This window comes from Protopterus annectens, chromosome 14.part0 (genome assembly GCF_019279795.1).
Source record: "Protopterus annectens isolate FY-2018-M chromosome 14.part0, PAN1.0, whole genome shotgun sequence".
Classification (NCBI taxonomy): Eukaryota; Metazoa; Chordata; order Ceratodontiformes; family Protopteridae; genus Protopterus; species Protopterus annectens.
The window spans coordinates 13,512,370-13,533,595 of NC_056748.1; the positions used below are offsets into that span (position 1 = coordinate 13,512,370).

The 21,226-nt window shown below is 38.0% G+C and overlaps 1 protein-coding gene across 1 annotated transcript in view; it reads left to right on the forward strand.

Annotated features, from left to right (window-relative positions):
- The window catches only part of LOC122788835, an 829,367-nt gene that overhangs the window by 792,444 nt on the left and 15,697 nt on the right, over positions 1 to 21,226 (forward strand). The window contains exon 9 of the mRNA XM_044055713.1: positions 2,988 to 3,071. Coding sequence (XP_043911648.1) covers positions 2,988 to 3,071 — 84 coding nt within the window. The remainder of the gene's footprint in view (positions 1 to 2,987; positions 3,072 to 21,226) is intronic.

Consider the following 21,226-nt stretch of genomic DNA (forward strand, 5'->3'; position numbering starts at 1 on the left):
AGCAAGTGCATATGTATTTGGCGACACTGTTCAGACCACTCATAAATGGCCTAGCAAGTCTTGGTCACACTTACCATTTGGATAATAGTAACATCACACAGTAGGATTTAGTGCCTTATAGTAGCTGAAAGAGCTGGTTGGTGGCAGTGATATCTACCTTTTAGTCTGGACAGAAGGAGGCATAGCAAGTAAACATGTGCCAGCCTTTCCCAGGAGTGTGTGTGTGTGTGTGTGTGTGTGTGTGTGTGTGTGTGTGTGTGTGTGTGTGTGTGTGTGTGTGTGTGTGTGTGTGTGTGTGTGTGTGTGTGTGTGTGTGTGTGTGTGTGTGTGTTTGCATATAAATCAAATATCAAAGTCTGTGTGTCAGCTACTTGGGCAGGGACACGAAGCACTAGTTGGACAGAGAGGGTGCTGGAGGTTTTGGCTTAACCACTCGGCTGAGATCTTAACCCTATGCCAGTGGGGAGTCTTATTAGAGAGCTGGAGAAAGAGGGAGAAACCAGACCCAGACTGAATGTGATCCCTCTGTGCTCTTAAGGGAAATTGTACTTTACTGTGTGTGTACTTGTCATCCTCCCAGTGTGGATGCCCCTCTCTGGTGCTAGTGGTGAGGATTGAGGTTCCTTGCTTACTGGGCAGTGCAGGGGCATCACAGCAAGTATTACAAAAAAAACTTTGCATTCTAGAGGTGTGGAATCAATCCATTAATGAATTCACCAATAGACAGTCCTAGTTCCAGTTTATGGAACCAATTAATTTATAAAAAATAGGCAAATTCTGTTTTCCTTGAAAGAATTCCCCAGACACCTGAGAAAGGGGAAGGTGATAAAGATTAAAAAGTAATTTTCTGTTTTGATGAATTGTATTACACTTCTCAACTGTCCAGATTTTCTGCCTCATATTTGTGGTGTGTACCTCATATAATTTGCATTTTCTGACAAATCACTGAGGATTGCAATCACTACATTATGGCATATTTGAGAGTCAGGTGCCATATCCTTCAGAAAATGCATGCCTGTATAAATTATGTTATTCTATCAACCTTCTAAGTTTATAAGAGCAATATATAAAATCAGTCCCTGTTTTGGGGTCTTTGTCCCCTCATGATTTTAGCCTTTGTCCATATTTATTGCATCAAGAGGTTGAAAGGAATAATTTGTAGTACTGTGCTATGACTGACAAGATTTAAATCTTTAATTTGTTTCCTGCAGCTCACCTTATTTAAAGAAGTAATCAATAATAAAAATGTGACTAGGCTGTTAAATGCTGGTATTGTTCTCCTGAGTCACAAATAGCAGTTGAATATTTACATCAAGAAATATAATCATTTAAATATTCTTATATTGCAATTATCTGTAAGAGTAGTTATGGTTATTGTCATATTAAATCTACTTAGGAGGGATCTTGAACAGATATACCTCCCTTCAAGTCACTTATATTTTGATTTTTACGTGTTGAACAATTATAGGATCCTGGATCATTCTCTAAAACTGTCTTTTGAAAATGGACACCCTACCTACGTTATGGTATTTTTTCTTCTCCTCTGCATCCTTCTTTGGCACTCTACTCAGTGTCTCACATCCATCACCCTGTCTACCAGCCATTTGCTAACTCCATCAGACTTCCTCCAATTGGGCTAGAACCAGTGCAGAACATAAATAAGGGCGTCTGGACATGGATGCCAAGATTCAGCTCAAGAGTGAATTTTTCAGCATCCATGTCTCAAAACACATAACAAACCAGTTATGATTGGCGACCTTCTCATAGTCCTCTATATAGAAAGAAGCCTGTTATGCAAACATACTGTTATCGTAGTAGAACTGTTTAGTGCTGCCTTTGTTTTATGATATCCGTCCTTCATATATTTTCTAGATATAGTTGTACAGGACATACCATTTATACTTTATATTCCAGACATTCAAGTGGTATCTTGTTTGACTACAGTTTTCCAATGCGAAAACAGTACAAGCCATATGAAAACAAAAATAAACAAAAAACAGCTGCAAAAGCCAAACAAAACCTTATTATATAAAATCAATAAAATACCATATTCAGTAAGCGCTTTCATCTCCAACATGAGACTTCTTCAGACTGTAAAAAGTAACACAAACCACACCTTGCATAGCTTAAAATCACACGAGCAACTACCAAGATAATTGCTTAGTGTTTTAACTCTTTGTTCTTTAGGTAAGCTACAAAATATTCCTTATTATTTCAGCCTGGTGGGTAGCAAGCATTGAGTTTCACATTGCCACAAATATTGACTCCACCCAAGTTCATCTTTAGCATTAAATTTAAACTCATGTCCTTCTATTTCATCTAAAACAATGAATTTAAAATCCACCTTATATTGTATTAACTTAAAATGCAAACTAAGTGCATTCTTGTCATTCCCACATGAATTTCATGTTTGTACTCATATTCTCTTATGTAATTTCCTTGTATGTCGTCCTACATAAAATGATGTGACGGAACAGTAATGTTGCATACTCCCCTGTGCTGTACCAGAAAGCTTTCAGTGTCTGATGGTGCACTTTATTAATCACCTGTTGAAGAATGAGAATACATAAAAACATTAACAAGAAAATGAGACCCAACTACCACATTGTTTCAATTTCTGATAGAACAAGAGTTTAACAAAGCTCTCAAACAGACATGCCCGATAAAAAGGTAAGCTGTAAATGAATTTCTATTACCTGATTTCAAGGAAAGTGCAAGGATATTTATTGGAAGTCTGGTTTTCATTTACTTTAAACCTGGCTTTCTAAAACTGAAAGCAAAACCATCAGAATGATCATATCACTTTTAATCTAGCTACACGATCTGGAGCCTTTTCATCAGATAAGCACACATTCTTTCTGTCAAACAAAGCAAATTCTGCATCTGCCACTAAAAGTGAAACCTGTCTTGAATACACAGAGAGATGGAATGAAAACATCAGTAATTGGAAACTTGCAGTAACTCTTTTTCATGTGCTCTTTCTGCAGGTCAAGTTGATAAGCAAAAACTGGATACAATCAAAGACCAGGAAGCACTGGGGAAATTTAAGTCTTCATCAACATGTAATACAGGTATGTCACAGAGTGGTGGAGTTATGGCAACAAAGAATGCAGACAAAAAAGACACATGCCTTGTACAACTACAATTATTAAGGCTATACACTGTTAATGAACTACTTCCAGTGGTACAGGGTTTGATTCCCTCAGCCTTCATTTGCCTACTGTGTGATCTTGAGCAAGTCACTTTACCAGGCAGCGTGTATTGGGGCAATTGGGAATTTCAGTTAGGCTCCTCAGTGGTCACCTGAACTGCATACATAATAAGTACCTGTGAACTGCCAAGCTATTTGTATTTTAGTACTACAGGGCTCCAGAACACTACCAAACTGGCAGTATCAGCACATATGACACCATTTATCACACTGAAATCAACATGTCTTATAAAATTGTAATCTGATATGAACAACTTAATTTACCTGTTTATACAAGCTTATATCTTCACTACTTATTATGAAGTCATGACATACAGTGTGAACTTTGTTTGAACAGGCTTCTGCCATGGCCAGCAAATAAACATGTTGTATAAAAACAGCTCTGATGTTAAAGGTGTCTGTTATTTTTATTTCATGTTATTTATTTTTTCTTCATATTTTGATGACTGGATAAGTCCACAGGAACTGCGTTGTCTGATTTATAGGAGAAACCAAAAAAGATCTAATCACAATTATAGCATGTAGAAATGGTATAAATAAGCACATATTAATGACAGTAATTGGGTGTGCTTGTAACAAATGGTATATAACAGGAAACAGTACTAATAGTAAAGTGTGTGAATAAATACACATACAGGTGAACAGAAACTGACAAGAAGGCTGCATCTGAGAAGCACACTGAAAACTATACATTCATACCAATACAAAACATGTGGTAAGAATAGACCTTAGATTTTCCTGGTGTACTGAAAACAAAACTTGTCCTGAACTTCCCTTTCTGAAATAAAAAATGCCAGTCTTTGCCAAAGTGCTGGTATGTAGTGATAAGGCCTCAATGACTCATTGGCTTTGGTGATGTATCAAAGTATGTAAAATAATCAAAGGCAAGCAATGTCAACATGTAGTTAATTCTAGCTTTCTGGTGACAGAGTAGGTAGTCAAGTTTGGTACCAAGAGTCTCCTGCTCCAGATAGGAGATACATTACTGTAGTTAACAGGCCGGCAGTGAAAGATGACAGATGTCTGCTCATATAATCCTTTACAGAATTGTGAAAAAATGCTATACTGTAATGTTTTCCCATGATAACAGAATAATTCTTGTAGATTAAATATGGTGACACCTGCCCAAACTACCAGTACCAGCTCTAAATATTGCATCAGTGAAGAACCTAAGAGTTCCAGTCTGCCTGTGCATGAAATGGCTATGAAGTTAATCTGCTGCAAAAGTGGGACCACTTCATCAACAGTTAAAGATGGGAGTACCCAGTTAAGAAATGCAAAACAACAAAAAATTCTCTCTATCACAATTGTAAGACTCAGAGCTGTAGGATGTGAATGTCCACAAAGTAATTTACACAAAAATCAGCAAATTTCAAAACTTCCTATTACACTATTAAAGCATTTTACAGGGGGCAAATGCACCCCCACTACTGGAAGTTGTGCTCCCACACCCCTGCTACTTGTATATACTAACTGAGATCACTGCACCTCATAGATGGGGGAATATTCCATGGCACCACTACCTCACATGTCATATATTCACCCACCCCAATTTGCACTTGGAGTGCTATGTTTCTGAAGATGTAGTTGCAATCTTTGAATTTCAATAGGTACTCATGGAAATAAGTAACTGGGACCGAGAAAATGAGTGTATGTTGTTTAGCTCATGTTCTTTGAATACATGTATACCAATCAGGATTAGCAAGATTCCATTTAATCAACATTTACAACATTTATCATTTTTGTACTGTTTGGACAGGGTTTAAGTGTCTGTGTCGTAACACGTTTTATTTTTTTCCTTTAAACTGTGAAATGTCTTCACTTATTTATTTATTTTTTAATTTGTGATTTAAATTTATTTACACTGAAGTGATGCAAATGCAGTAAGGGGATTATTTTTTCTGGGGAGTTTGTCCTTTGCTCACAGCTGTGTGATAATTTAGTTAGTGGATGCAGGGAGCAAACACTTGTTTTGTATTTATACTGTAGTCCTTGTGAATTTTTGCACTCTGAGTCAAGTATAATGGCTTCATTTTTAGTAGTTTCTATTTATTGAAGGCAGTTGCTGTCATGAGTGGATACCCACCCGTAAGAAGACAAAAGTCTTAGCCATTCAGTAACTTGAAATAGACGTGAAAAATTCCCATATGCAGTTTACTGAAAATTGTTAACCATATACCGGGAGCTACATAGCAGGGGCAAGCTTTTTCTGACAAAAAATAATGAATAACCAAAAACCATGGTCAAAACCAAAATAAGTAACCAAAAACTAAAGTAAAATCACCAAATTCAACCAAGAGGTTCAAATAGGAAGATACCATTCTGCCTGAGATGCACAATCATTGTAAAAACGCAGTTATCAAGAAGTGAACATTTATCTTAGAAATCATCTGAGAATTCCTACAGTAAGTACAGAGTGAATCTCAGGTCAGCGGACAAGGGCTGTATAATTAACCGTAGACGTAATTTATCAAACACACTTTCTGGTCATTACTTTCTTATTCACAGGTTAGCCAGTGTCCGTTATGCAGTCTCACTTTCTGCCATTTAGATGTTTCTAATGTTACTGAATTGGGAAAAAAGTCCCAGGGTGATAGTGAGCTTCTCTGTGAAAGCAATTGTTAAGAGATGCTTTGCTACTACACTGGAGTTTTGAAAAGTCCTCGTCACATTCTCAGACTTTTGGGCCTCTTCCTTTTACATTTTTCAAAACATTTGATTAAATTTCACACATTGTACATTTTGGAAAATTAATATTCTGGTTAGAAGGCATCTGAGACTCCATTTCAATTATTAAATCATCCCTCACCCCTTTTTATAGGTCAAGAGGTTCAGTTATTACCATAGCTAGCTTAATAAATCAGCAATGAGTAAACAAAAAAAACATATTAACAAAAACATTGTTGGACACTCATGGCACTTTTGGCAATGATTTTAGGAAAGACAGTCCATCACATTTGTAGCATTACTCTAATGTATTAAGGTTTTCAGTATAGTTATTCAAAATTGTCATATACACAAATATGTACATCTTTTATATCAAGTGAGCATATTTCTGTCTGCCCTGTGAAGTTAATAGTTTAGTTAGATGGGAATATCTTTTTCACAAATAAATATATTTATGTACAGTTTCTCAACTGTCCTGAAAGGGAAGCAGCCCTATTATCTCATCTGGCAGATGAATATAAATAGTCATTTAGATACGAAGGTTTACTTTTGGTCTGGGTCTGTGTCTTTGAAGAGACCCTTAGCGGCATCATTATTTACTGCAGGCTGTCAAAGTCATAGGTCATCTTTATTTACTGCCATCACTGTCAGCCCTAGATTTAAAAAATTAACAGAGCTGGGTAACAGAATGATTCCTATTAGTCACTGTAATCGTCATCCCCCTTTAATCTATTTTCTGCAAAAGTGGTTGTTTTAAACAAAGCATCATGATTTTTCATTAGCATAGGCTGGCCAACATTGAAATGTGGGTCTACGACAAGCACCTAAATACCAAGCATTTGAAGACCACTCTCTCAAAGCCAGCAACTCAAGTGTCTTGTAGCTCACAGGCATCCATTATGAGAACACATAAATAAAGGCTATGATCAGAGACCCAGTCATAATTCTTTGTAGTGCATGGAGCTTTATACCATGTAATACTAGTTACAGGGAAAAAACACAAAGTATTTTACCAGCTTTCAAAACTGTAAAGCACTTAGTAAGCTCTGTCAGAGAGGCAGTGTAACACATTCTGGTATGTTTACACTCACCTTGCCATTACGATCAACTGTCCAGATTTTCACAGAATGCCTAGATTTTTGCCTCATATGTTTGGTCTGTTCTTCATGAAATCCATGATTTTCAGACAAATTACTGAGGACTTTGAGTTTCAGATTTTGTATCCTTTAGAAATTGCAAGTAAATGCATATCCTGTTATTCAAGTCACTTTTAAAGTTTTAACAGGAAGTCAGTAACACCTTGCCAGTACGGATAGTAGGCAGAAACAAATCTGTTTTTTTTATTCTGCCTCTGTCTTTGCTGGTCAGTAGTGGCAGATTTAACTTACTAGTTAAGACAGGGGGTGCTTAACATTTGTTAAGGTTGTGTCTCGTACTATAGTAATGTTTAAGTGATCTTATCTTTTTCCAGATGTCAGAGCATAACCACCTTGCTTCATGCAGTACAATGTACTTATTCTTTTCCCTTTGTTTGTTTTAATTTATATCAAAATGTGCATGATAATAAAAAAATGTGGATAACAGAAAAGTATGGACAGGGACATAGGAGGTTTTTGTAACTCTGAAAACAGAACAAAATAAGTTGCTGCATGCTCCTAATAATGTCAGAATGAATTTGAAGAATGAGAGTGTTAAATATTGGGGTGCGGGGATTTGTCTCACTTAATACAGGAATGCAGTAAAAGAAGATGTAGGCAATGCGGGGAATATGCCAGAAATGTACTTATTACATAAAACAGAATATAACCTCACGCTGTTAACCTTACATTCTGGTTCTAACACATGCACACTGCAGACTGCTGTTAACAAGATATGCAAATTTGTGTTTCTCACAAATTCTTACCATCGCCACTGAGATTTACTTAAAATCTTTACATGGCTGCCCGTTAACAACCGAGCCATTCTTCTTCTTAGTTCTCTCATTGTCAAAATTTTAGTATAGGGCCATTGTCCTCCATTAAAAATAAATTACAAATAAGGCAGCAAGCTTACACCTTTAGTGAGAACACTAATGAGCACCTCTCCCATCAGGCTACATTTTAAAACCACTATTGGTAAAAGAGCCTTCTTGAAAATAAACCCTCCTGTTTGGAATGGCCTCTCTCTGGATGTCAAAAAACGAAAAAATACTGCAGCTGATCAAAACAACATGGCAGGAACAAATTGGAAATGATGCAGCCTGCTCCTGCTTCTTTGGCAAGGGTTAAATCATACCCATCTAAATACCACCATCCAGTTGCCATCAGCTGCATATTCTCTGCTTGTTGCCAGGTATGGACATTGTGTATCTGTTATTAACTGTTCTTCCATCATCTGTCATCCATGTTGCATTTTTTATTATATGTAATACTATAGTATATTGTGTTCAGATTTTCCTATACGTATTCCATGTCATTGTATAAAGGTCTACTTGCAATAAAGCCTGGGGCATTGCTGAAAAAGGTCTGATTACTAGCCAACTTACATGGTTATCAAACTACAATAAATATATAAATAAAGATGAGGTTCCCCCTTTTTTTAGGAAAGTTGTGAAGTGTAATGAGAGAAAAATGAATGTGATGAGGGTTGAGGCAGGCCAGTTAATATATAAACAAGAAGAGATTATTTGCATTGTTGAGAACAATACAGAAAACCTGTATGAATGAAATAAAGTGAAAGGCATGCTCTGAAAGGTCAGTAAAATAAAAAAAAGGAGTTAGTTCATAGGATCATAGGAGGTTATTAGGCTATTGGCCCTGAGGCCCTTATAAGCCTAGCCAAGAGTTTAGCCCATGTTTAGACAAGTCAGCACCCAAAGCCACTGTCCAGCAGGGACACAGGTGGAATCCCAGGGGTGTATTTTGTGTTTCCCATCTAGTTATCCAGGTTGCGCTTAAAAAGGGATAATGAGATACTCTAAAGTTACTATTAAAGAAAATGAAAGGAATTAATCAAGAAGGGAATAAGATGGAAAAGAGGTATAATAATAAAACATATGTATACGCTCGGAAGGATGAATTAACAAAAATATATATGGTCATGACCTATGATTTATTGTCATTAGAAATCAGTAATATGATGAAATATTATTGGAATTCATTATTTAAATATAAGAATTTAACATCAATTTTTCCAAAAAATATAACTTTCTCTTATAAGAGAGGGAGAAATTTAAAAGATATGTTAGTTCATGCAAGTTTCTCTACTCCAGATATGCATTGGAATGCGTACATTGATATTAACTTAAATGGTACATATTCATGTAGTAAATGTATTTCTTGTAAATATATTTGTAGAACATTTGATTATATTAATAATAAGAAATTTTATCCTATGGGACAATTTTCATGTAACACTGAAAGAATTGTATATGCACTAAAATGCCCTTGTAATATGTTTTATGTAGGGGAAAGTAAAAGGGCTTTTAAAATACGGCTTCAGGAACATTTAAGAGACATAAAAGATAAAAAAAATGGAAAGTCCTATTGCTGTACATTTTAAAGAGTTTCATAATAGTGATCCTAAAGGTCTGTTAGCTACAGTTTTAGAAAGTTTAAGTATGAATGAAAGTGAAGAAAAAATCAAATGTATACTGTTGCATAAGGAGACAGTTTTTATATTGAAGTATGATACTATCACACCTAGAGGTATGAATTTGGAATGCAACTGGAAAGTTTTTTTATAATTAATTGTATAATTATATTGTTGTCAATTATATAATTTAATTGTTTTATTGATAAATGTATAAAAATGTCTGAAAGTTAATTGATGATATTCCCCTGGAAGGCCGAGGCGCTAGGGATTTGTGTGCAATAAACCTTTGGTGCTGGATCCGTTGTCGTTGTTTTTGGAATAATGAGGTACTCTGCTTGATGTGGAGAGGGAGTCTTTTCCACAGATGGGGAGTCTCTGGGACACAAATCTATCCCGCCAACAAGTCCTGTTGATATTACAGACCAGAATGAGGTTGCGTGTATGGGTTGCTCGAGTGAAGCTTGACTTGCAGATATGCAGCAGTCCCATCAAGGTGGGTTCTGAGATTGCTCTGTATGCCAAACAGAGGTCACCCCTGAGGAGTCTGTATGAAACTAAGTATAGGGATAGGGCTTTTAGCCTATCTGTGTAGGGTAGATGTTCGATGCCCTTGATTCTCCTGGTGAGGTGGTCTTTCCAGCTGCTGCATGTGATTTGTGAGGTTCATGTCTAAGGGGACATTGTACTCAATAATTGGCCTAATAAGGGAAGAATAAAGGGATGTTATGATCTCTTTGTCCCTGGATGAGATACCCGTACTTATGAGGTGGGCCATGTAGAAACCTTTCCATACAATGGAAGCAACATGGTGGTCAAATGCCAGGTTGATATCAACCTGGGTGCCCAAATGCCTCACCATTGATTGTGCACTAAGGACATTGTTATTAATATGATAATATGTGGGGATGTCATTCTCCCCAAAGTGGATGATGATGATGATGCATTTTTTGGTATTCAACTTGAGGCCATGTTTCTGGCACCAGTTATTTGTTTGGGTGAGACCCTCTTTGAGGACATCCACATCACTTGGGGAATTGATAACTGCACGCTGCTTGCAGTCATCTGCAAACTTGGTCAGCCATAGTCCACTGCTTTTGACCTGCATCACAGAGAAGTATATCCCGAATAACAGAGGCTCCAAGACTGATCCCTGGGGTATGATGCTTGTTAAGGGTCTACTGCTTGAGGTGGCTTCCTCTGTTTTGATTAGGTGGGTTCTATCAGTGAGCCAGTTTGCTACCCATCTGGTAACATGTGGATTGATGTCTAGTTGAGAGAGTTTATCTACTATGCCCGAGTGGGGAATAGTGTAAAAGGCTTTGGCCAGGTCAAGGTAGGTGGTATGCACCGTCTTCCCCTCATCCATGGCTGTGGTGACTGTCTCAAAGAAGTTGACCAGATTTAACAGACATGACCTCCCCATGACAAAGCCAAACTGTGTGGGGTCGAGTTTTTGGAGGTTGCCAATGTCCCTGTTAATGAGGTCCATGATAATCCATTCCATGGCCTTGCAGATCAGGCTAGTTAGGCTGAAGGGTCTATAATTTCCTAGATCGGTGGACGCTCCACCTTTGTGTAAAGGGATGACAGTGGCTGTCCTCCACTCGGCTGGGACAAAGCTGGTGCTCAGGCTTTGGTAGAATAGGGTGCCTAATGGTGCTGCAAGTTCATGCCTGAGTTCATGTATGATGCAGCCAGGGATGCTATCAGGTCCTATGGAGGCTGTATTTTTTGCTTTTGAGAGGGCAGTGATGACCTGTTCCCTAGAGATAAGGGGTGGGGGGCATTTACTGGGAATGTCCTGATTTACGGATGGGGGGGACAGAGGGGAGAAGTTTTTGCTGAATCTGTCAGCCAGTAGATTGGCTATATCTACAGCATTTGTGTATGTGGTGTCCTTGACCACCAGTTCTGTGCAGATCTGGGTGCTTCCTTTGATATTTTGGACATATGTGAAGAAGGCCTTATGATTGTCTCTAGTAGATGTGGCCAATTTGGACTTGAAGTTGGCTTTAGAGGATTTTGCTAGTGCTCTTATTTGCATGTTCAGGCTAAGGAGAGATTTCTTCCAATTGGGCAGCTGCTCCTTCTTGGTCCTGGAAAGTATTTTTTCCTTTTGTTATACAGTTCAGTTATTGCAGATGTCCACCAGACAGGTTTAATCTTCCTTGCAGAAGATGATTTCATCCTGTCAGGTATTTCTGATTCAATGCATCTATATAAATGCTCGTATAGTACTATGGTGTAGATTTGGACGCTGGTGCCAGTTCCTACTGTGGGGGGGAGGGCTGTGAAGCCGTTCATACCATCCCTCTGGAGGTTGTAATCAGCTTTGGAGAAGTTTTTTTGTTTGACCCTAGCTAGAAGGGGGTCAGGGGAGATGGTGACTTCAAAATTGACCACTTAGTGGTTGGATCTTATCAGGGACGATGATACTGTAGGGGTGCTGCAGTGGTTACTCATGTTTTTTAATACCAAGTCCAAGATATTATCACCTTTTGTGGGGGTATTGACTAGCTGTTCCAAGGCATTTGCACTGATAAAGTTGAGGAATCTCTGGGCATTTGTTTTTCTGGCATGAGTAGTTTTTCCAATGTATGGTTGGGTAATTAAAGTTACCCAGGATCAGGGTAAAGGGTTGAATCTTGATAGATTTGAAAAAGTCCAGATAGGTGGAGTAAACATCTTGAGTCAAACTTGGGGGCCTGTAGCTAGCTATAATTTGAATAGGGGTATTGTCAATGGTTAACTTCACCTGGAGTGTCTCCTGTGCGTCATACTGTTATTATTACAGAAGGAAACACTATTTATTTTGAAATATAATACTTTAGAGCTGTTTGGCCTCAGCAAAGAATGTTATTGGAAGTATATTATTTAATTTAATTGAATGACTATTAATTATGGGTTAATTTAGTATTTAAATGATTGTATGGGATGTGTTTTTTACTCTTAGAAGGCTTTTGGCCGAGGCACTAAGTCTTTTTATTATTGCTATTATTAATATTGTAATGTTACTGTTATCCAAATGGTAAGTGTGACCAAACATTTAAGGCTATACTAGAGTGGCCTATACGGTGTCACCAAATATATATGCAAGTACTCTAAGAGCTTAAATTTCGCTATACAAAAGACAGACACAATTAAAAGGTTTAAATATATGTAATAATAAATAATAAAAACACCAAACAATACTTATTAACTCAGCACAGTGACAGCACGAGTCCACAGTCACAAGAAATACTTTAAAATAACATAGCAGGACAGTCTCACATAAATACAGAAAACATCTCTAATTAATCTTGCTATATTCCTATCTAAGAGAAACTATGTTCTAAATAACGTACTTACAGAGCAAGGCAAGAAGTGATTGGGTGAGTTGTTAACAATGCACTCTTTCTCACTGAGATAGTTCTTAAATTGATAATACTCATTATTGCTGCATCATCTCAGATTACATCATTCTTGTCACCTTTGCCTAGTTTCCCAGGCTAGCAGGAACTTAATTTTTTAATATGACTGGATTAAAAATACTTCTCTTTCAGAAGCTGACAATTCTGTCTTAGAAGCTTGTCTGAACTGGAAGTCGTAAAACAATTATCTTGGAAACCTGTGATTACCCCTGTTTCCAGACAATAGAAAGAAGCCGCTAGCCTAGACATTCTGTCTCTTAGCTTGAGATAAACTGACTTTATAACACATCATAAAACCCTTTACTTGTCAACTTATTTTCTTAGAGTTTTGCAAGTTAACTGTATATCCCAATTTCTACTATGAAACATACATTTGCATAGAGTTTATACACATTTCCGCTCTTTTCCAGCAGGGTGCACTGTGGTTACCGTCTTGAAGTTCAGTACAAAACATTTAGTTTTCTTAAAATTTTTTAAGGCAAGCATACACATCATATTACTATTCACAAATGGCATAGAATTATTTACAAAATTCTATCTAGCTGGGCTGGCAGTGTCACAATACTGAAATATGATTCCCATTTCAATCTATGCATTAGGAATGTAGTTTCTAAGGCCCTGAGTTTGACTCCTCACTGGCAGTAATGTATGAATTCAGTCCATTCCTAAACTCTGATTACAACAATTATTGGGAGCTCTGCTCTATGGTCAGGTCATTGGACATTTTTAGTAATACCAAAAAACAAAGAAATGAATCACAACATTTTTTTATTGTGTAATCATAATTAAAGCATTAAATAACTGTGTTAGAAATCCAGTAGTGTCCTACAAATGGCTGTCAAGAAAATAAAGTTTAGTTGAAGCCACCAAAATCAAAAACATAGTTCTTTGCAGAACTATCTGCAACATTATATGCATGTTTTGTTGACCAGGTTAGCCCCAATAGACCCGTAGTTTACTTTCAGGGGGAGACCATACTGATTAGTGGAAATTTGGCAGGGGTACTGAAAAAATCCCACTACTTTTTTGATGAGTGCAGTGGTAGCGTTTACATCCACATATCCTACCACTAGGTCTGTCAGATCATTTATGGTATTTTTTATTATTTAGTTTTTTTCATTTAAATATTACAAAGATTTCTAACAGCCTTACTTACACATGTTGAGATTTTTGTCAAAGAACATGTAATTTTTTATACAAAACATAACTGCAGATAAATTAAAAACAGATATACAAATTCCACTTTCTGTTAAAGTTCCTTCAGCTTTGCATAGTTCTAAAACATCAAACCATGCCAGTATATGTTCCCAACAATATCATATCACATTGTTTGTAATTTGTAATTTTATCTTCTGAATTTCATGTTACATATTTTATGTACCCAACTTCACCCTGTCACATTTTTTGTGATTTGTAATTTTGTCACCAGCATTTCACAGTGCATATTTTGCAGCAGCCTCATTTTCCGTTTTGTGAGCCCTTCAGATTATCATGCCATTTTCACTTAATTTCCAGCCTTGAGTTTAATTACTTAAAATAACAGTTGAACCCTTTACACCAATCTGGTCTGATAATCCACCTGTCAATTCCTCTCACCAAAACTGCTCTTGTGTGTCCATATTATCTCACCCTCGCTGGTAAATGCCCTATTCAATGTATTTCTCTTTACTCACATTCTTACTTTTCCTCTATCTCCCCATCTAACCTAGAGCTCTTCTTTTGTTCGTACCCCCTCCTGACTGTTAGATAGTCCTTGCCTTACTCTCCCTCCTTCATTCCCCTGTATCCTTCCCAGTTCTGTCCACCTTCCTTAACTTTAACCCAAACCATCTCTATACAGTTCTCATCTTTTCAATCTCTCATTACCCGTCCTGTTCTGTAATTTTTCCTGATATTGTGTATCCTATACTTACTCCTTATTCCAATTCCCCCATTACTCTCCTGTATTGTTTCTTTTTATATTACCATTCGTAAACACTCTATCCAACCAAAACAGTCCTTCACTACAACACACCTCTCCTTCCTACTTCCTGTTGTTATCCTTCTTTCATCCCTGTATTCATAGGTTCATAGGTTGTTACTAGGGTATCAGCCTTAGGACCTATACAAGCCTAGCCATAACAATTCCTTGGCTATTTCTTCCCACAAAATTTACTTCCCTGGAGCCCTGTCTAGCAGGGCGACTGACGTGATCCCCGGGGTGAATTTCCTATCTTCCATCCAGTCAAGGTTTCTTTTGAAGAGGGCCAAGGAGGCGCTCTGCTTGATATGTATGGGCAGTCTATTCCAGAGTCTGGGGAGTCTCTGGGTCAGGAACCTATCCCTCCAGCATGTTTTGTTCATTGTGATGACAAGGTTTAGGTCCCTGGAGCGTGTGGCTCTGATGGATTGGGATTTCTTTAAGTGTAGCATGTTTAACAGCTCTAGGTTTGACATGGCCTTGTATGTTAAGCAGAGATCGCCTCTGAGTAGACGTTATGTGACAGAGTATAGCTGGAGTTTCCTTAGTCGGTCAGCATAGGGCATCCGCTTTAGGCCTGTGATTCCTATTACCTCATATGTCATAACAGCTCTTCTAATTTTAGTGCATATTCTTCCTACATATCTTTAAAGGCTTCATAGCTAACATCCCTTACTTATTAAACTCTTTTCCCGTACTTAATAAACTCTGAAACCCTTACTTGCTGAATTCTGATATGTAATGTACCTTATTAATCATCTTGATCTCCCACATATCCGGCCTATTCTGTCCTCTCATTCTCTTATGCCTGTCTGCTTGAAAAAGCTCTCCCTTGTTATTTTACACAGACTTCCACAGTTCGTCTTCATTTTCTCCTTTATACTTTCCAAAATGGCTCCTTTGTAGCTCTCATCTCCAATCCAATATCACTTCTTCCCCTTAGACACTTACTTATATTTGAGTGATCTAATTATGCCTCCTACGTCTGTGATTTGTCTGAAAACAAATTTTATAAGGAACAGACTAAGCATGTCATGAAAAAAATCTGGACAGTCTTTGAGTATCTAGATAGCTGAGAGGCAAAGGAGGTGAGTGCAAACACAGGAAAGTGTATTACACTGTCTTTCTGACAGCACTCATAAAGGGCTTTGAAAGCTAACAAAACACTTAGCACTTTTTTCTGTAACCAGTAGTACATGAAGAAGATAAAGCGCCGTACACTGCAAAGAATTATGATCAGGTCTCAGATCATAACTTTTAAATGTGTGTTCTCAACATAGATGCCAAGATTCACCTCTGAAGCTTCGCTGTCAAGGTGAATTTATTGGCACCCATGTCTCAGACACAGGTTATGATTGCAACTTGACCATAATCCTCTGTATGGTTATTAGTTTAGTAAAATTTATATTAATAAGATTCTCTTATCTAAATTAAACAGAAATGGTTGCACTGTTTTATGTTCTTTATATCTGAAAGATATGGTTCTCCTTTCAGCTGGGCTGTGTCATGTTATACTTTTTTCCTCTTTTCTTTTAAATTACATTTTAAACAAAAATGCCTGTGAATGTTTCTCATATCACATCTGTTGTAATCTTAAAGCCTGGAATGGAAAATGTAATAAGTCAATCACTATACAACATATAATGTGTACAATAGTAACAGATTAACAGAGGCTTAGTCAAAATGTTGTAACTAGCTATTTACCACCATTTCTTAGGAATGTGACTACATCATCATTTTCACATTGTAATGATTCTCCGGTTAAAGTCTGCAGGTACAAACAGGTTCTAAGTGGAACATGTTGCTGTGGCTTTATCATAAAGGTCAGGGTGGGGGGTTGAGATTGTGAAGTCCATACCTAAAAGAATAGTCGACATGGCTTACCAACAAACAAACAGGTACCCTCCAAATATACCTTTTCTCCCTGCAATTCTCCACCCTAAGGTAAATGAAAGATGACTTTGGGCTCTAGTACAGTAAAGTAACACATGATGATGCGTATCTTAGGCTTTTTTTTCAAATTTAAGTTATGTATTGAGGATTGTAATGTCAGTACATAGTGCAGCCAGGTGTTAAAAAACAGAATCAGTCATGTAAACTGTATTTTTCTCCATTTTGTATTTTTTTTTTCATCCAGCATTCAGAAGCATTACAGTAAAACTTTATCTATCAAAACAGATAATGCAGAGATTACGTGCGTCAGTTTGTACAGCATGTGATTTATTTCCATCTGGGTAGGGAAACAGTACTAGGTCACCCTTTGAGGTTTTCAAGCAGACTTTGCAACGCCTTACAGATGCATTATGTTCAGCTGTTTTCAATTTCCTTTTTTTGTAGCTTGCAGTAACAGTGTTCCTAGTGGCTACCCCGTCAAACATGCCAGTGTGTGTGTGAACCAGTCATGCTGCACAATGCAGGATTTTTTTGGGGAAGGGATGATTGCATTACTGGTTGGTTTATTATGATGTATTTTTGTTCAGTTACTTTAATTAGTTATTAATCCCTCAAGCTCGAGTCCTTCTCCGGCATTTTTCAGCCATCAGCTTGGACACAGGTGCAAGACTAATTATAGCTGTCTAGAAACTGGGCAATTAATGGGCAATTTGGTAATGTGGAAAAATCTTCAAACCAACAAATTTAAAACACACTGTAACAAGTGGTACTGTATTATACAAGGAATATAATTTAATACAATAAGGAAAGTGAATTAAAAAAAACACATGCTTGTATGCATAGTACTAAAAATGTGTGCAAGGGGCCTGTGGTTTGAAAACAGCCCAAAAACTTTATCCGCCACTGGCCATATGCATTTTCTTTGAATGTGTTTTTTAAGGCCATTTCAGTGAATGTGAATTTCAAGCAGAGACGTTTTAATGCTAAGTCTGTTTTCATTGTGAGACTGTATTGTTTCTTAGCAAATGTCTGTCAGTGTTTGTGCTATAACATTTGAAATAAAAATTTTAAATTAAATCCAAATATCTGTAATCATTATAGAGGAAAACTAGGAAACAATATGCACACTGAGAGGTTTGAACAGTGTTTATGGTAACTGGGAAGAAATAGCCAAGTAACGTGACACAGGAATGGTTGGTTGGGGGCCCGATCCATTGCCCTGCCTAGAGTCCCATTTGACCATGATCTGTCTCTGTCATTAATTGCTCTACAACTTTTGTCATAACTGTGTACAGCATTATGGGATACCACTGTTTATGGCAATGTCAGTCTTCCTGACTAAGGGTCTTGCCTGCTTTACAGCCTCATTCAAGGTAAGAAGTATACTCTGTAAAGCAGGGGAGTGGTCTCCCTTCATGTGCAAGTGGTCTGCTGTAACATGCTGATCATATCTGTATTGCTATCAAAATTACCTTTTACTAGCATCTTTGAGGGAGTCTGCAGAAACAGATACTGATTGCTGTGAATAAGTAGCCACTGTCTTTCTGATTCTGCATACAATAGCAAGGTTCATTCTGGTTGTCTGCCTAGTAACATCTTTGATATATGCTTCTGATACCCTTTATTAACTAGTTCTGGTAAAGAAGTGATCTGTAGTACATTGCAGAATAACATACGTGTGTGTGTGTGTGTGTGTGTGTGTGTGTGTGTGTGTGTGTGTGTGTGTGTGTGTGTGTGTGTGTGTGTGTGTGTGTGTTATCCACATGTGATTATTCCACATGTTTGTTGTCATTACTGACTATACTGCATTACCCCATATTTCTGCCTATGGGGATGTGAGTAATACTGGGTAAAATTCTGGCCTGTTTCATGTCTAGGTCAAACAAGGTCAGCTGCTAATCACTTTACAAGATATGTTTTTGTCCCTTGTATGTGCAGTTGCTGCATTGTTCTTACCTGCTTTTCACTTTGTGTAGCTGCTGGCTTTGGTAAGGGACTTGCATAACTGACTGTACACTGCTGTTCACTTCTACATTATTAAAGTTTCTGTTTGTAGGTGAATGGAGTGATGGGGGGCTTGTATAGCTTATATTTGCCTAACAATGATCATTGTTCATAGAATGGTGATTCTGCTTTCAATGTCCACAGACAGCCATGACAGCTAATACTTGCAGGCCACATAATGCTGACACTGTCTGTCCTCTGTGCTCTGCTTCTGCCAAAGGTCATCTGCTGTACAATGCATTACTTCAGCTGAGGCTGCAGGGCCCAGTTTTTATATCCCAGAAGTAATGATTTCAGTTAATTTTCTCCAATACTGTCTTTGTCAACAGATTGTACTGCTGTATTTTTTCCTCAAAACAGTCTTTGTCAAGTGCTGGGTTTATCAAATTGAGACATGCTGATTGTTACATTTTGTGTAGGGGATGAGCGTTGGATTACACTAAGCTGTTGTGTGTGTTAATGCCAAAACTTTGTAGTATGCCAAAAGTTTCAGTGTTAGAAATAGGTGTGTGTGTGTGTGTTAGGGAAGATTTATGTGTAAAGTTGGGGTTATGGGTAGGGCATGGACAGAGTTAGGGTTAGCACCCTTTAGGGTATGTTTTAAATAATAGGTGATGTGAGCTGCATTGCAAAACTTAATAGTATAAGGTGGGGTCATAGTCTGTTTCTGTGGACGTTACTAGTTTCTGTACATCCCTGTGGTCTTATTCTGGTACTCTAGTCATTTGCAATACACAGCAGAAGGGTGGGCATAGGGCTGTTCCCATATACAGTGAATGTGGTCAGAGGGCATACATAGGCCATTAGTGTAGGCTGCTTAATAGACCCTGATCTTTGCATATATACTGATTCTCTGTCTTAGGTTCAGCTGAATGGCCAGTGTCATACGTTAAATATTACCTAGGACTCTCTGTACTGCTACTGCAGGATACTGTTGTTGCCTGCTTTTGCCAAAAGGTTACTTCTTCTGTATTACAGACCCTAATGTGAGTGTTGGGACCAATGGTTAATATCTGTATGCCATTGTGCAAACAAGACACAGTTTGCATTGAGGATGCAAGTGGTCTGCTGCCTAATATGGGTCTTATGCGCATTAGGAATTTTTTTTCCTGTTTGCTCATTGAGTTGGGGGGGGACTGTACAAAATATTTTTTGCTGCTGGCTTTGGGGGCACATTTCATGTGTATCACATGACTGCATGCCTTTGAAGATATTGAGTGTTGTCTCTTCTTGCAGTCAGTCACTATCTTCCTTCATTGAGCAGAACCTGTGGTCACTATATCCGACCCCAATATTGCAGGAGCTCTGTCCCAAAGCCCTACACCTACAAGTTTACTGAGACTTTTGTCATTGTTTCATAGCCTGTGGTCACTATATATGACCCCAATATTGCAGGAGCTCTGTCACAAAACCCTACACCTACAAGTTTACCAAGACTTTTTTCATTGTTTCATAGCCTGCGGTCACTATATCTGACCCTGATATTGCAGGAGCTCTGTCACAAAGCCCTACACTTACAAGTTTACTGAGACTTTTGTCATCTCTTTGTTAATTGCTTTGTTCTGACTATAAAGTTTTGATGTCCCCACTCTGGACCAGTAATCAAGGAGCCTGAATCCTCACCACTGACACTGGAGAGGGACATTCACTTGTAACAAAAATGGATACACCCTGTATTTCTAGATGTAGCTCTCTGCACCAAGCACAATTTCCTTTAAGAGCACACAGGGAACACACTCAGGCTGGGGTCTGGGTTTCTCTGTCTGTCTTTCCCCAGGTCCCAAATAAGACTACCCACTGGCACAGCTGCAGAGTTAAGTCCTCAGCTGAGTGCCCAAGCCAAAGTCCTCCACCACTCTCTCTATGAAACCAGTGCTTCGTGTCTCTGCTGCAGGTAGCTGACACACACACACACACACACACGTGCACACACGCGTGTACACACACATGCACACGCACAGACACACACACACACACACACACACACACACACACACGCACACACACACACACACACACACACACACACACACACACACACACACACACACACACACACACACACGCACACCTGGGAAAAGCTGGCTCAGATTTTCCCACTGTTCCCCCTTCTGCCCATACTATAAGGTAGTTATCACTGCCACCAAATACTACTACAAAGCCAGCTACCTAAGGCTCTTGCAAGGATGCCCAATTATACTGAGTGAAATTAATATTAATACAAATGGTAATATTATCCAAACAGCCAAGCTTCAAGAGCGGCCACAGTGTTACCAATTGCTATAAGTACTTTCAAAGGTTAAAATATACTCTAAAGGACCAGCCACAATGAAAAGTTTAAATATATTTAATAATAATAATAATAATAATAATAATAATAATAAAATAACATGAAATTATGAAATAGCTGTTTGCAGTAATCACCAGAGTTTCAATCACAGGAAGTATTAAAAATAAAACAGGTGGACAGGTTGACACAGTTACAGGAAAAACAATGCGTAACTAATC